Consider the following 13015-nt stretch of genomic DNA (forward strand, 5'->3'; position numbering starts at 1 on the left):
AATGAATGAATAGGGGCTTGACAACTCTGTTGGTAATGCGCACTAAAACCATAGCTAAACAGGCAACAAATAAAATATAGGAAAAATAGAGACAAACTTTTGTAAACTGAAATAAATGTGCTGTTTGTCAGTTTCTTCTCATTTTGCATCCTTTCAGTGCATTTTGCTTACCAAGAGGTTGGGAAATCTGAGTGTATTTTTATATCAATATTACAATAAAATAAATGAAAGAGAGGGAACATATGTATGCATTTGGCTGCTGCAAATATGTGTGTACTTCCTGTACAATTAGAATATGGATACTGCCATGCCAGCAATTCTGGCATATATATAGGGAGCCTAGTGTCCAGTCATGATCCAATGATATGGAGTTCCATACAGCAGGGATTACCTCAACCAGATTATCTTTGCACCCATGATTAGCTGAGACTTCTTGGGTTAGTTATAAATGTGCTCTCCCCCCCCCCGCCCCCGTGTTCAGATGGGAGTGGGTTTTTGTAGAAGCCGGATTTTAACTTCTATTATCCAGTTCTAGAGTCTTAGCGAATTTTTGGCTGAGAAAATTTGTGTTCTAGTTTTCCTCCCGGTATTTTAGTGGAGCTTCTACCTCCTGCTCCTGGTGGTTTCAGCATTTCAGATGTTATTTCAGTCCTTTGACAATGTTTCTTTGACAGTCCTTTGAAATGATTCTGATTATGGCTCAATTCAACTGGGTAAAGTAAGCTCCCTGAAGAAGAAGAAGAAGTTGTTGCAGGAGGTGGGTGGGACACAACTTTCACTAATTTTCTCTACTCTTGCAGCCCCTGCGATTCCTGTATGTGCTCCTGAGAGAGAGAGAGAGAGAGAGAGAGAGAGAGAGAGAGAGAGAGAGAGAGAGAGAGAGAGAATCTTTTCTTCTGCAATGCCCTATAGTGTGGACAGATTGCCATGGCTATTCCTCTTCTGTCCAGTGGCGGAGTACTGTATAAGTAGATGCAGCTATGTGCTGTTTAAAGCATTGACCTGCTGGTCCTAATCATGGATAAATTTACTTCTGTAAATGTGCAGCTTGAAAAACAACCACTTTGCCCTTTCTAAAAGCTATTTTTAAGCCTGACTATGCACACAGCTGTCTGTACTCTTACTCATTTCAAAGGATAGTGTTGTTGTTGTTGTTCAAAAGCAACAAAACTAAATTGCAGTCTTTGCGTGCATGAACAGGAGTCACACACATAATAGTTCTAGAACATGCCTGGGTAGGAAAAACGTGTGCACCAGCTATAAAAAATCCTCCTGAACATGTTACTCTTTTCTTCCAGTGCTTTAGAATTATTTTTTCTATAGCACTTAGGATGAAGTGAAAACAACTCCCTTTCTTAAATGTTTGCCATTAACACACATTCTCACTCTACTGGCACTGTCAACTTTCTTGACTTATGATTTGAGAGAGCAAATGCTGAAACATATTTAGCAACCTTTTTTATGCACTTCATAATAGCACCATTGAAACTTCTGTGTAGGATCTTTTTGTCATCCGTTAAGACACTCTGAGCCCAATCCTATCCTTCCCCCTGCTCTGTTAGTACAGCTGTGCCAAGGGTATGCTGTATCCAGCGGGGGGGGGGGGGGAATCGAGAGGCTTCAGAGGTGAAAGAGGCTTTAAATCTCCTTACATCTCCGTAAACTTCCCGCTCTGCAGAGGGTCTCCTTGGACATGTGCTAGTGAAAACTGTAGTGGCAGGACCAAGGAGAAAAAAGGAGCATGGAGACTGCAGGAAAGGGGGAAAGTTCCAGTGCATGCCATTGCCATCAATTCTACCTCCTCCCACAGTTTCCCTGCCTCCATTACATCCCCCTATCTGCCCAGTTTTGCTCCCTCACTGGTCTGTTAAATAATTTTTAATCGATTGGAAGAGGGATAGAGGGGGTGTCCATCAGATTTGCAGATGACATGGAACTGAAAGGGGGCATAGCTAACATTCTGAAAAACAGAATCAAGATTCAAAATGATCTAAACAGGTTTGATTATTGGACCCATATCAACAATATAAAGTACAATGGAAAAAAGTAAGAACATATGTATATCAGAATCAGAGGCACAAGTACAGGCTGTGCAGACATGGCTTGGCTGCAGCACATGTACTGCCATCCTATACTCACTTACCAAGGAGAAAGTCCCATGTGATAGAACTTCTGATTGCACTTTAAGTGGATCATTCCTAAGTATTCCTGGGCATGGGGAGGGTGGAAGGTGGGCAGCCCCAGGGCTGGGTGGGTGGGGAGCGGGAGATCGGGCTGGGATCTGCTGTTATGCCGGATACCAACCCCCATTCCTGGGGAGAATGGATTGGCTGCAAGCCACTGTGCCACCTCAGGAGACCCATGGGGCCAGCAGCCCTTACCCAGGGGTAAGGGGAAAAGTTTCCCCTTGCCTCTGGATGAGCCGCTCCTGGCCCATATCCTGTGCTGGATACAGTGCAAGCATCTTGGCTTGCCTGTTCCAGCGCAGGATAGGACTGTGCCCTATGATTCTATTCAGTCCCCAACAGTTTGGGAGAGAGCATTAGAAGCAGGAATTCTTTTTTTTTTTTTTAATGGAGAATTTTCCTTTCTTTCTGATGGAACCCTCTACGCTGTAAGAACCCCATTTTTCTACCAAGCATACTGTACCTGCACTATAGCTTCCAATTTATTAAGAGTGGATGTGATATCATAAGCTATATTTATACTTCAAAACGAAAATAGTTTTAAACCAGATCAGCTATCATGTTTTTTTCCTAAGAAAGCCTGGAACTATACTGCTCTTCAACAGTTCTGGACATTGCTTTTAGAGGTCTCTAGTTCCCTCACAGGTCATAAAATTCTCAAGGATAATTTGGGAATGCCAGGGATAGTTAAAGCAATTCATCTCTATGGTGGAGGTATTCTCACCTTTTTGTGCTGAATCAAGTGAGAATGAGTTCCCAAAAAGTGACATTAAAGCTGGTGATTCATTCAATCTAACACACTGCATGCATTTGTCAAAACCTATATTCACGGTCCATTTTTTTAAATTACAGCACCTTATGAAATATGTCCCGAGGATTATTTGATATCAATGGTATGGAAAAGGACTCCAGCAGGAGACATGGCATTCAATCGGTGTCCACTCAATGCTACAGGTACTTTTTAAAAAAATACTTAGCCTTCATGATTAGGATAAAAGATCCATTTTTTTCTGTATTATTTTTATGACTGCGTTTTCATCTAAGTATCCCCCATTCTGACAGTTTGTCTGAGTGAAATGTGTTAAGCCTGTCTATTACACACTCAACCCTCATGTATTAAACAGTAATGACAGTAATTTACAGCATATAGTTGAGTCGGTTTGCTGGAAATAAAACAAATTATCGAAGCTCTCTCAAATTAAACAATGCTTTAAAGGTCAAGCATTGCAGAGAAACCTGAATGGTTCCTGAATTACTGCTAACGCTGCCTTGCATGAAATTGTGTTTGTCCCTATACTTGAAACAAATATAGAACTCTCCTGAATAAGCTTCTCTGATTCTGACTGTGTTTCTATTCCATAAATATTTTTTCTCTGTTCTTTGTGACTCACAGGCACCACTAGCAGACGCTGCTCTCTCAGTCTTCATGGAGTGGCCTTTTGGGAACAACCTAGCTTTGCTAGATGCATATCAAATGAGTACAGACACTTGCAGCATTCAGTAGGTGCAAAGCCAGCTTTCGTACTTGCTCTATTTATTTCTTGCTAAACATCAGCATTAATGGGGATTAACTGATTACTGCCCAGTCAGACCTGCTGATTGAAAAAGGAAAGCAAAAACCACTGAAATAGAGATGAAAAACACAGACTTTGATAAATACTGCTTGCTTTCTGTCATTTTTTTTTTGCCACCTTTAGTATTTTTTTTTTTACCAACTCAGAGTTCCTGTAACTGTTAAAAGCATTACATAGTTTCTGGGCTTTTTATCATTCCCTTTATAAAATGTTTATAGGGAATCGAAGACAAAGAACATATTTAGGTGTATTAGAAAATGTGATAGTGAATAAATTTGATTTACAGGAGCTACTGTCAAACATTTAATAACTCATACCGCACTTTACTGGCAAGTTCATGAATCAGAGATGCCGACACTCTCTTTTTTGAATGTTCACACTTCAGCTAGGTTCAGCCACAATTGCATAAAATTGTCATCACAGGTTGCACAAGGAAATTACTAACTCCGTAAGTAGAAGTGCTGAATGCTTTTCAAAAGATTTTTTAAATAACAAAATATAGCAATGCACATTTATTTTCTTCCATTATAGCAGTGCAATCCTATGCTTGTCTACTCAGAAGTAAGTTCCACTGAGTTCAGTGAAGCTTACTCCCAGATAACCGTGTATACAATTTCCTCCTAATTGTGCTTCAAAAGGCACTCATTGCAAAGACTGCATTGCCTGTTAGAGCAGAAGATTCCAGTGCAAGTTTCTCACAGGCATTTTTATTCACAAGATGTACTTTTCCTGAAATCTTTTCCCACGTCATGAGGCCACCTTGCATGCTTGTTCATTAATCATGTGACAGAGAGATGTTCTGTTTTATACTGTTTCCTAGCCTCTAAACCAAACACAGCACATACACACCATTTTTTAAACTTAAAATTTCACAGTTTCTCTTGAATCGTTTCTAGAATTATTGTCTTATTTATTACATTTATGTTCCCACTTGAAACTCAAGGAGATGCACAGAGGCTACCATCTTGGCATTTACTAGACCCCAACTTTCATTAGCTGCAGTGACCATGGCTCAGTGGCAGAACACATGCTTTGCATGAAGAAGGTCTGAAGTTTAATCTCTGGCATCTCCAGGCAGGGCAAAGAATGGTTCCTTTCTGAGATCTGGAGAGCCAGTCAGTATTAACAGTACTAATCTAGATGGACTGACAGTATAAGGCAGCTTCATGAATTCAGTAAGCTTGCTGCCAATTATGCTGTTGGGACCAAAGCACAGATTATAAGCTATGTCTTACATTAGATTCTGTTGGACCTCAGGCAAGGGATAGAATGGCAAGTTGGGACAACAGCAGAATTTTAGCAGACCTCAGACAATTGTGTAAGAACTCCTACAGAAAGTATACATGGCTAGGGACTATAAAGGTACAGGACCCACTAGCTACCGCACGACGAACACACCACACTCTTACTGCCCAATATTGTTCCCCACCATTTTATGCTATGTAGCAGTACTGATGAAGCACATGCTGCATACTGTGGTGGTGGTGGTGGTGTGTGTGTGTCTGTGTAACCAGATGGCTTGGGACATGTTGGCTGGGAAAACAGAGAGGGGATCTGGCATATGCTGCAGAGTTCCATCCACTCTCACAACTCCTCCAACTAACCCCACTTCCTGCCCTGAACCTCTCATGAACTGCCCACAGCCCCCTCCCCCCGGCACCTTACTTGCTTACTTGCTTACTTGCTCCAGCATTCATCTCCGGCAGAACCTCTGGCCATTTGTGCTGAGTTGTTTCCAGTGTGTACAGTAGTGGCACAACATTCACAGCACCACAGTAGAACTTGGTGGTGGATTGTGAGATCTGCCATTGTAAATGAAAATAGGATTGGGCCATTAGAATTTTAAGCCCTTGGACTCCTGCACAAAACTGAAGTTTTTCAATGTTTACCCATACTGTCCGCCATAACCTCATTCTCCACCGAGGTACCAATTCTATATTTGTTTTGCTTAGACTTTCACTGTTATTCAGGCACATTATTTCTTGGAAGCAACAAACGAGAAACATTTTGACTGGCCATGTTTCAGTGGCTCAATTCAATGGTTGGATAACCTGTTGGGGATAACTGATCAATAACATTTCCATATTATTTCCATTTCCATACTATATTATCATTGGGCACTTGCAAGCTGTACAAGCTGTACTGGGAAGTATTTCTTTATCTCTGTTTTTATTCTGTAATTCAGGAAGTAATCACAGGACATTTTTTGTCTGAGAAAGAATTAAACCCAATCTTAACTCACGCCGATACAGGGAGGCTAGCTGATCTGCCCCGTATCCAGATTGAGATTGGGCCAGTTGCGACTCAGCCCAGGGCAAGGGAAATTCCATTCCCCTACCCTGGGTAAAGTCACAGCAGCCCCAATGGGGCTACATGGGTCTGCACCACCTCAAGGGTTGGCGCAAATCCAAGCAGCCTAGAACTGCTCTGGGCCACCTGGGACAGGGTTAAGATCAGCACAAGTGCCAGATTCTGGTCCCGCCCCTGCTCAACCCCCACCTGCTTATGGGCCCACCCTCTCCAGCCCCAGAATGCCTCTGTCCCACACTCCCCACACCCTTGACCCCCATGCTGGTGTGTGCTTACCTTTGCGTCAGCTCTGCAGGACTTGGGCCAGCATCCAGAGTGTGCAGACCTGTTTGCTCTCTCGATGGCACAGAAGTGCTTTATAGCAGCTTGCACCAGCCTAATCCTGAGCTGCCCGGGGCACATGGCTGCGACAGCACAAAAGCAGCAGAGGTTAGGTGCCTACCTGGCAGTAGCACTGGGCTATCACCGGCACTCAAATGGCAGTAGGACCCACAAACGTACCTTTTGCGACAGTGCGTGTCTGGTGAGTCAGCATGCCAAGCCCAGGATTGGGCTCTAAGTCATTTCCTGGATTGTGCCCTTAATATATTTTAATTAGCATCTTACCCTGGCTTTCAAGTGAAATTATTCTAAAGCAACAATTAGCTTAATTATATTTAGAAAAAAATATATATTTCATATCTATATCATAAACATATTAAGAATATTTAGAAAATATTCTAAAACAATAATTAGGTTGAAAAGAAATGTAAGAAGGTGATATGGGAGGCCAAGCGAGACTATGAGGAACACATGGCCAGCAACATTAAGGGGAATTATAAAAGCTTCTTCAAATATGTTAGAAGCAGGAAACCCGCCAGAGAAGAGGTTGGCCCTCTAGATGGTGAGGGAGGGAAAGGGGAGATAAAAAGAGACTTAGAGATGGTAGAGAAATTAAATGAGTTCTTTGCATCTGTCTTCACGGCAGAAGACCTCAGGCAGATACCACTGCCCGAACGACCCCTCCTGACTGAGGAGTAAAGTCAGATAGAGGTTAAAAGAGAAGATGTTTCAGACCTCATTGATAAATTAAAGATCAATAAGTCACTGGGCCCGGATGGCATCCACCCAAGAGTTATTAAGGTATTAAAGAATGAAGTTGCAGATCTCTTGACTAAGATATGCAACTTGTCCCTCAAAACGGCCATGGTGTCAGAAGATTGGAGGATAGCAAATGTCATGCCTATCTTTAAAAAGGGAAAGAGGGGGGACCCGGGAAACTATAGGCCAGTCAGCCTAACATCTATACCGGGTAAGATGGTGGAATTCCTCATCAAAGATAGAATCTCAAAACACATAGATGAACAGGCCTTGCTGAGGGAGAATCAGCATGGCTTCTGTAAGGGTAAGTCTTGCCTCACGAACCTTATAGAATTCTTTGAAAAGGTCAACAGGCATGTGGATGCGGGAGAACCCGTGGACATTATATATCTGGACTTTCAGAAGGCGTTCGACACTGTCCCTCACCAAAGGCTACTGAAAAAACTCCACAGTCAGGGAATTAGAGGACAGGTCCTCTCATGGATTGAGAACTGGTTGAAGGCCAGGAAACAGAGAGTGGGTGTCAATGGGCAATTTTCACAATGGAGAGAAGTGAAAAGCGGTGTTCCCCAAGGATCTGTCCTGGGACCAGTGCTTTTCAACCTCTTCATAAATAACCTGGAGACAGGGTTGAGCAGTGAGGTTGCAAAGTTTGCAGACGACACCAAACTTTTCCGAGTGGTGAAGACCAGAAGTGATTGTGAGGAGCTCCAGAAGGATCTCTCCAGACTGGCAGAATGGGCAACAAAATGGCAGATGTGCTTCAATGTCAGTAAGTGTAAAGTCATGCACATTGGGGCAAAAAATCAAAACTTTAGATATAGGCTGATGGGTTCTGAGCTGTCTGTGACAGATCAGGAGAGAGATCTTGGGGTGGTGGTGGACAGGTCGATGAAAGTGTTGACCCAATGTGCGACGGCAGTAAAGAAGGTCAATTCTATGCTTGGGATCGTTAGGAAAGGTATTGAGAACAAAACGGCTAATATTATAATACCGTTGTACAAATCGATGGTAAGGCCACACCTGGAGTATTGTGTCCAGTTCTGGTCGCCGCATCTCAAAAAAAGACATAGTGGAAATGGAAAAGGTGCAAAAGAGAGCGACTAAGATGATTACGGGGCTGGGGCACCTTCCTTATGAGGAAAGGCTATGGCGTTTGGGCCTCTTCAGCCTAGAAAAGAGATGCCTGAGGGGGGACATGATTGAGACATACAAAATTATGCAGCGGATGGACAGAGTGGATAGGGAGATGCTCCTTACACTCTCACATAACACCAGAACCAGGGGACATCCACTAAAATTGAGTGTTGGGCGGGTTAGAACAGACAAAAGAAAATATTTATTTACTTAGCATGTGGTTGGTCTGTGGAACTCCTTACCACAGGATGTGGTGATGGCGACTGGCCTGGACGCCTTTAAAAGGGGATTGGACAAGTTTCTGGAGGAAAAATCCATTACGGGGTACAAGCCATGATGTCTATGTGCAATCTCCTGATTTTTGAAATGGGCTATGTCAGAATGCCAGATGCAAGGGAGGGCACAAGGATGAGGTCTCTTGTTATCTGGTGTACTCCCTGGGGCATTTGGTGGGCCGCTGTGAGATACAGGAAGCTGGACTAGATGGGCCTATGGCCTGATCCAGTGGGGCTGTTCTTATGTTCTTATGTTGCAATAAAGCAAGAAATGTACACAGAAATTCTATCCGTCTCCCTAAAGGTGAAATGAAACTATAGATAAAATGCAAAATCTCTATGAATTCCTGAAAATCTGGGAAGGGGGAATGCGCATAACATTTCTGTAGTATGCAAATTCATCTCAGTCAAAAGTATATCTAAAAACGAAATGCTGTTGAACTGTAACAAGTGTTCCACCAGCATTAACTGCATTGTGGCAATCATAAAATCGTTTCCTGCAGCATGTAGAGTCACTCACTGCTAGAGCACTGGCAGGAAGGCTGGAGCCTCCCCTGCATACCTGGGGAGTGTTATGAACATGCTGATCTAGGTAGGATGGTGGGGGAGGTGTGACAGGGCAGAAGGAGGGTAGGGCTGGGTGGAATGGGGAGACAATGGCAGCATTGATGGAGGCAGATCAGGCTCAGGAAAGGAATGATTTCAGATTCAGCTGCCAAATCCAAAGACCCTTCCTGGACCCAATCCCATGGCATGGATTTATGCAGACCTGCTCCAATGGAATCACTGGCGCAGGTCCAACTAGACATGTTCGGACCATGGAGACTTAACCCCGGGTAGGGGTAACATTTTGGCGTGGCTGCATCAGGGGAGGGGAAGCCATAGGATTTGGGCCCTTAGTCTAATACACTGGAACCAACCCTTCATTTATATTTATAAATCATGCACACACAGAGAGAGATCCCCTATACAAATAGCTTCTGTGCTCCTTACAAGTTCATGCCATCATTTTGCTTTCACTCTTCCCTCACATTATTGCAAATGCTGAGATGAAATGTAATTTGATCAAAAGAACTCTGAGGTGAATAATGATTTGCTTCAGCTGCAACTCATTAGAGCTGATTTCATTTTTTCCCCAAATGATATTATGAGGATCGCATATCATCCAGGCTGTCTGTCCCTGAAATGGCTGCTCTGGTATTGGGAATGATAAAGCTTCCTCTTGCACAGTTTATTCCTTCTCCTACATGGTTAATTGTGAGAGTCAGCTGAAAATTGTTTATGTATTTTATAGTGGAGGGATTGGCACTTGGAATTCTAGTCTTCTACTCTCCAAAAAGTCCCTTTATTTCTGCCATATGTCATTGTTCCAAAGCATTCCCCACTCCCGGATTGGACTTCACTGAAGGCCAATCTGAACATGGCAAGTCATCATTGATCTCACTTTTTAAAAACCCCTATGCATTTTCCCCAGTAATGTAATACTTCTTCAAAAAAGCATTTTATACACTTGCAGAAATAAGTGCCTTGCTGATCAGATCAGTGGTCCATACAGTTCAGCCTCTTGTTTCCTGCAGTGGCCAACCAAATGTCTCTGGAATGCTGACAAACAGGGTGTAAAGACGGTGGTCCTCATTTGCTGCATGCTCACCCACATGCAACTGTTCCTCAATGGCATACGTCCGCTGAAAATGAAAAGTCTATATTGCAAAGTTCCAAAATTAGTATTATGTCCTCAGAGTTAGTAGTCTGCAATTAGTACCAAGGCATTCCCTACCAACAGCTTATGCATCCATCCTATTTTCTGTTCTTGGGAGTCAGTTACACAAATGTGTAAACTGTGACTCTTATTTTTTCTGTTATTTAGCCAAGTTTTCTTGTGCCTGTTCTCAGTATGGTTCTTTGGCCTCAGTGAAGTTCTCAGCCATCAGTTTGCAATCAAATAATGACTTCTTCTCAGGGCTGGGAACTTGACTCAGATGACTCAGAAGTAAGTCACAAAAATGCATGTTTTTCGCTGACTTGAGAGTTGTGCAAGAGTAAGACTTGGAAAAACACTCAAGTCAGGGCCCCCCAGGCTCAGCATTCATCCCCACATGTGCAGACTGGAGTCTGCCTGTGTCTGGGTGTGCTTACTTACTGTTTTCATGGTGTGAAAAACCTCGTGGGACCATAATTCAGACCGAGCGAGCAGCAAAGAGGTTTGAGCCACAAGGCAGGGAAGCGTTAATACATCCGTGGCTTCTATGGGCTCCATTGTTACTTGGGAGGGAGAAGCCTCATTGAATGATAGGCCACAATGGGACTACTTCTGAGTAGCACTGCAAGGATCGGGTCATCCTGGTAAACCTCACAGCTACTGCACATGACCCTCCTCCCTTTTGCTGCTTCTATTCCCACTCTCATGTAGTCCCTCTCACCCCCTCCCGCTTACAGTTTACGGTTTTTCAGTTGGGCGAGGGCATCAGGGTAGTGAGTAAAGAGAACTTCAACGCACACACACCGGCAGCAGCCCCATTTTCTTCCACGGAGCCACAGTGGGCTTTTTAAAGGGGGGTGCCTTGACTTGAGGCCTGTAGAGTTGTGAAGGGGTGACTCGGTGACTTGGAAAATGCCCCCGTTACGACTCATTTTCAAGTTGAGTCACAGGGGGCAGAGACTATAGACTCAACTGCCTCTACTTTTTGGCTTCAAAAAAGGGAAAGAAAAGCTGGTTGTACTCATGGCAAGACAAGGGGACCATTGGATGATAGCTTCTTTAAGTCTTCCAGAACACCCTGTGGTATACCTAATTCCACTACTCTGTGTTGTAGCAAATGTAATAAAGTTTTCACACACTGGGTGTAAAGCACAGGCTTGCTTCAGCCAATGCTAATACAGATCCTATATTGGCCAAAATGGCCATTCGCTTTTTAAACATCCCTCTTCTGCTTTCTCTTCTGCGTTAATAATTACCAGGCATTTTAAGGAGAGATGCTCAAAGTCAATTTAAACCTCATATATAGAAACACTAAACAAGTCCTGTGGCTCCTAATGTTTGTGACATCAGTGCCAGTAGGCAAGACCCTACCGTACTTTGCCTACTTTTGGAACTTTGTTAGGCATTCAGCAAGCAACAGCTGTAGCACATTAACACTTCCATGTATTTAAACTCTTAATCTTGTTTCTGCCTTTTGCTCTGCCAACAGCTGTCTATCTTCATTTTTGAGGTGCCTTTTACAAAGAATATAGGATCATAGAAGAGAGTGCTATGTAATGAAAGCATGCCTAGGTCTGAAAATAGCTCTGTAAATCCCAAATGCATAAACAGGTTACATGGAAGACAAGAAGAGTGTTGGGTAGGGGAATCACACTTAATAACAATTGAAATGTTGCAATCATATAAATATGTACATGTTTTAATTTAGTTAGCATAATTATGATTACAAGGCAAGTGGCAGTTATTGTACTTGAGATTCAGTGTATTCTGTGCATGTTTACTCAGAATTAAGTCCCATTGAGTTCAGGGGGACTTACTCCCAGGTAAATGTGTATAGGACTGCAGCTTTTGTGGGGTTTTTTTCCCTTTATTCTTTTTTGAAGTGGTATTCTAGTAACGAGGAGATGGTTGTTACAACACCAAACTAGACACAATGCAGGAGGTCTGTGATTTGATCTTCTGGTATTATTTTCTTTATTTCAGAGTAGCTGAGAGGGTGCTAATTTGATTGGGAAAGCAGCATTTCTCCCTTAGCCAAAATTGTCCCCTGGATGCTGCTATTAGTCCACGGGGTGAAATGACAGGTGCAATATGGGTACTTGTCTTTGTCTAATAGCAACATCTGTGGGATGGTTTTGATCAAAGTTATTTGATGTACCTGCTCTTTAGTCTGTTTTTCTAATGGTAGTTTTCTTAAGGAGTCCTTATTCTATTTAGATGGAGAGGATGGACTATGAGCAAGGCAAATATTCCATGCAGATAAGAGAAGGGCTGAACGTTCAGTTCAGGGTGGAGTTTTCTGGGGAGCAAGAAGGAAAATGCAAGACAGGGTATTACAGAAAGGATGGGAGTGCACAAAATCAGTTCACTGCATGTCCCAGTTGGTAGTGGTCTCTATTACATGGAAATATTTGACTGTAGATTATGCTATTACTAGTGTCTGCTGTTCCAAAGACACAAAGTAATTTAATAGTAACCCCTACTCCCCAAAACTCTCAATCCTACAAACATTTGCAGATTTGAGTTTGCGGGAATGTTTTTTACAACTATCCATAAGTGGTTCACTAGTTCATGGCCACATTCTTTTCTGTTTTTGAAATGTGGCCACATTCTTTTCTGTTTTTGAAATGTCTTATCATTATGTCTATTTCTGTAACTCAACTAACAGCCCGATCCTCTTGCGCTGGAACAGGCAGGCAGAGTGGCCTGTGCTGTATCCAGTGTCAGGTAGGTGCTGGTTGGAGCACAACTCGG

General features: G+C 42.9%; 1 protein-coding gene across 1 annotated transcript in view; it reads left to right on the forward strand.

Moving 5' to 3' along the window:
• Window positions 1-13015, forward strand: part of ADGRB3 (adhesion G protein-coupled receptor B3) — a 564982-nt gene that overhangs the window by 234049 nt on the left and 317918 nt on the right. The window contains exons 7-8 of the mRNA XM_066612423.1: window positions 3039-3140; window positions 3580-3686. Of these exons, the coding sequence (XP_066468520.1) occupies window positions 3039-3140; window positions 3580-3686 (209 nt within the window). The remainder of the gene's footprint in view (window positions 1-3038; window positions 3141-3579; window positions 3687-13015) is intronic.

This window comes from Tiliqua scincoides, chromosome 1 (assembly GCF_035046505.1).
Source record: "Tiliqua scincoides isolate rTilSci1 chromosome 1, rTilSci1.hap2, whole genome shotgun sequence".
In the NCBI taxonomy this organism is placed as follows: Eukaryota; Metazoa; Chordata; class Lepidosauria; order Squamata; family Scincidae; genus Tiliqua; species Tiliqua scincoides.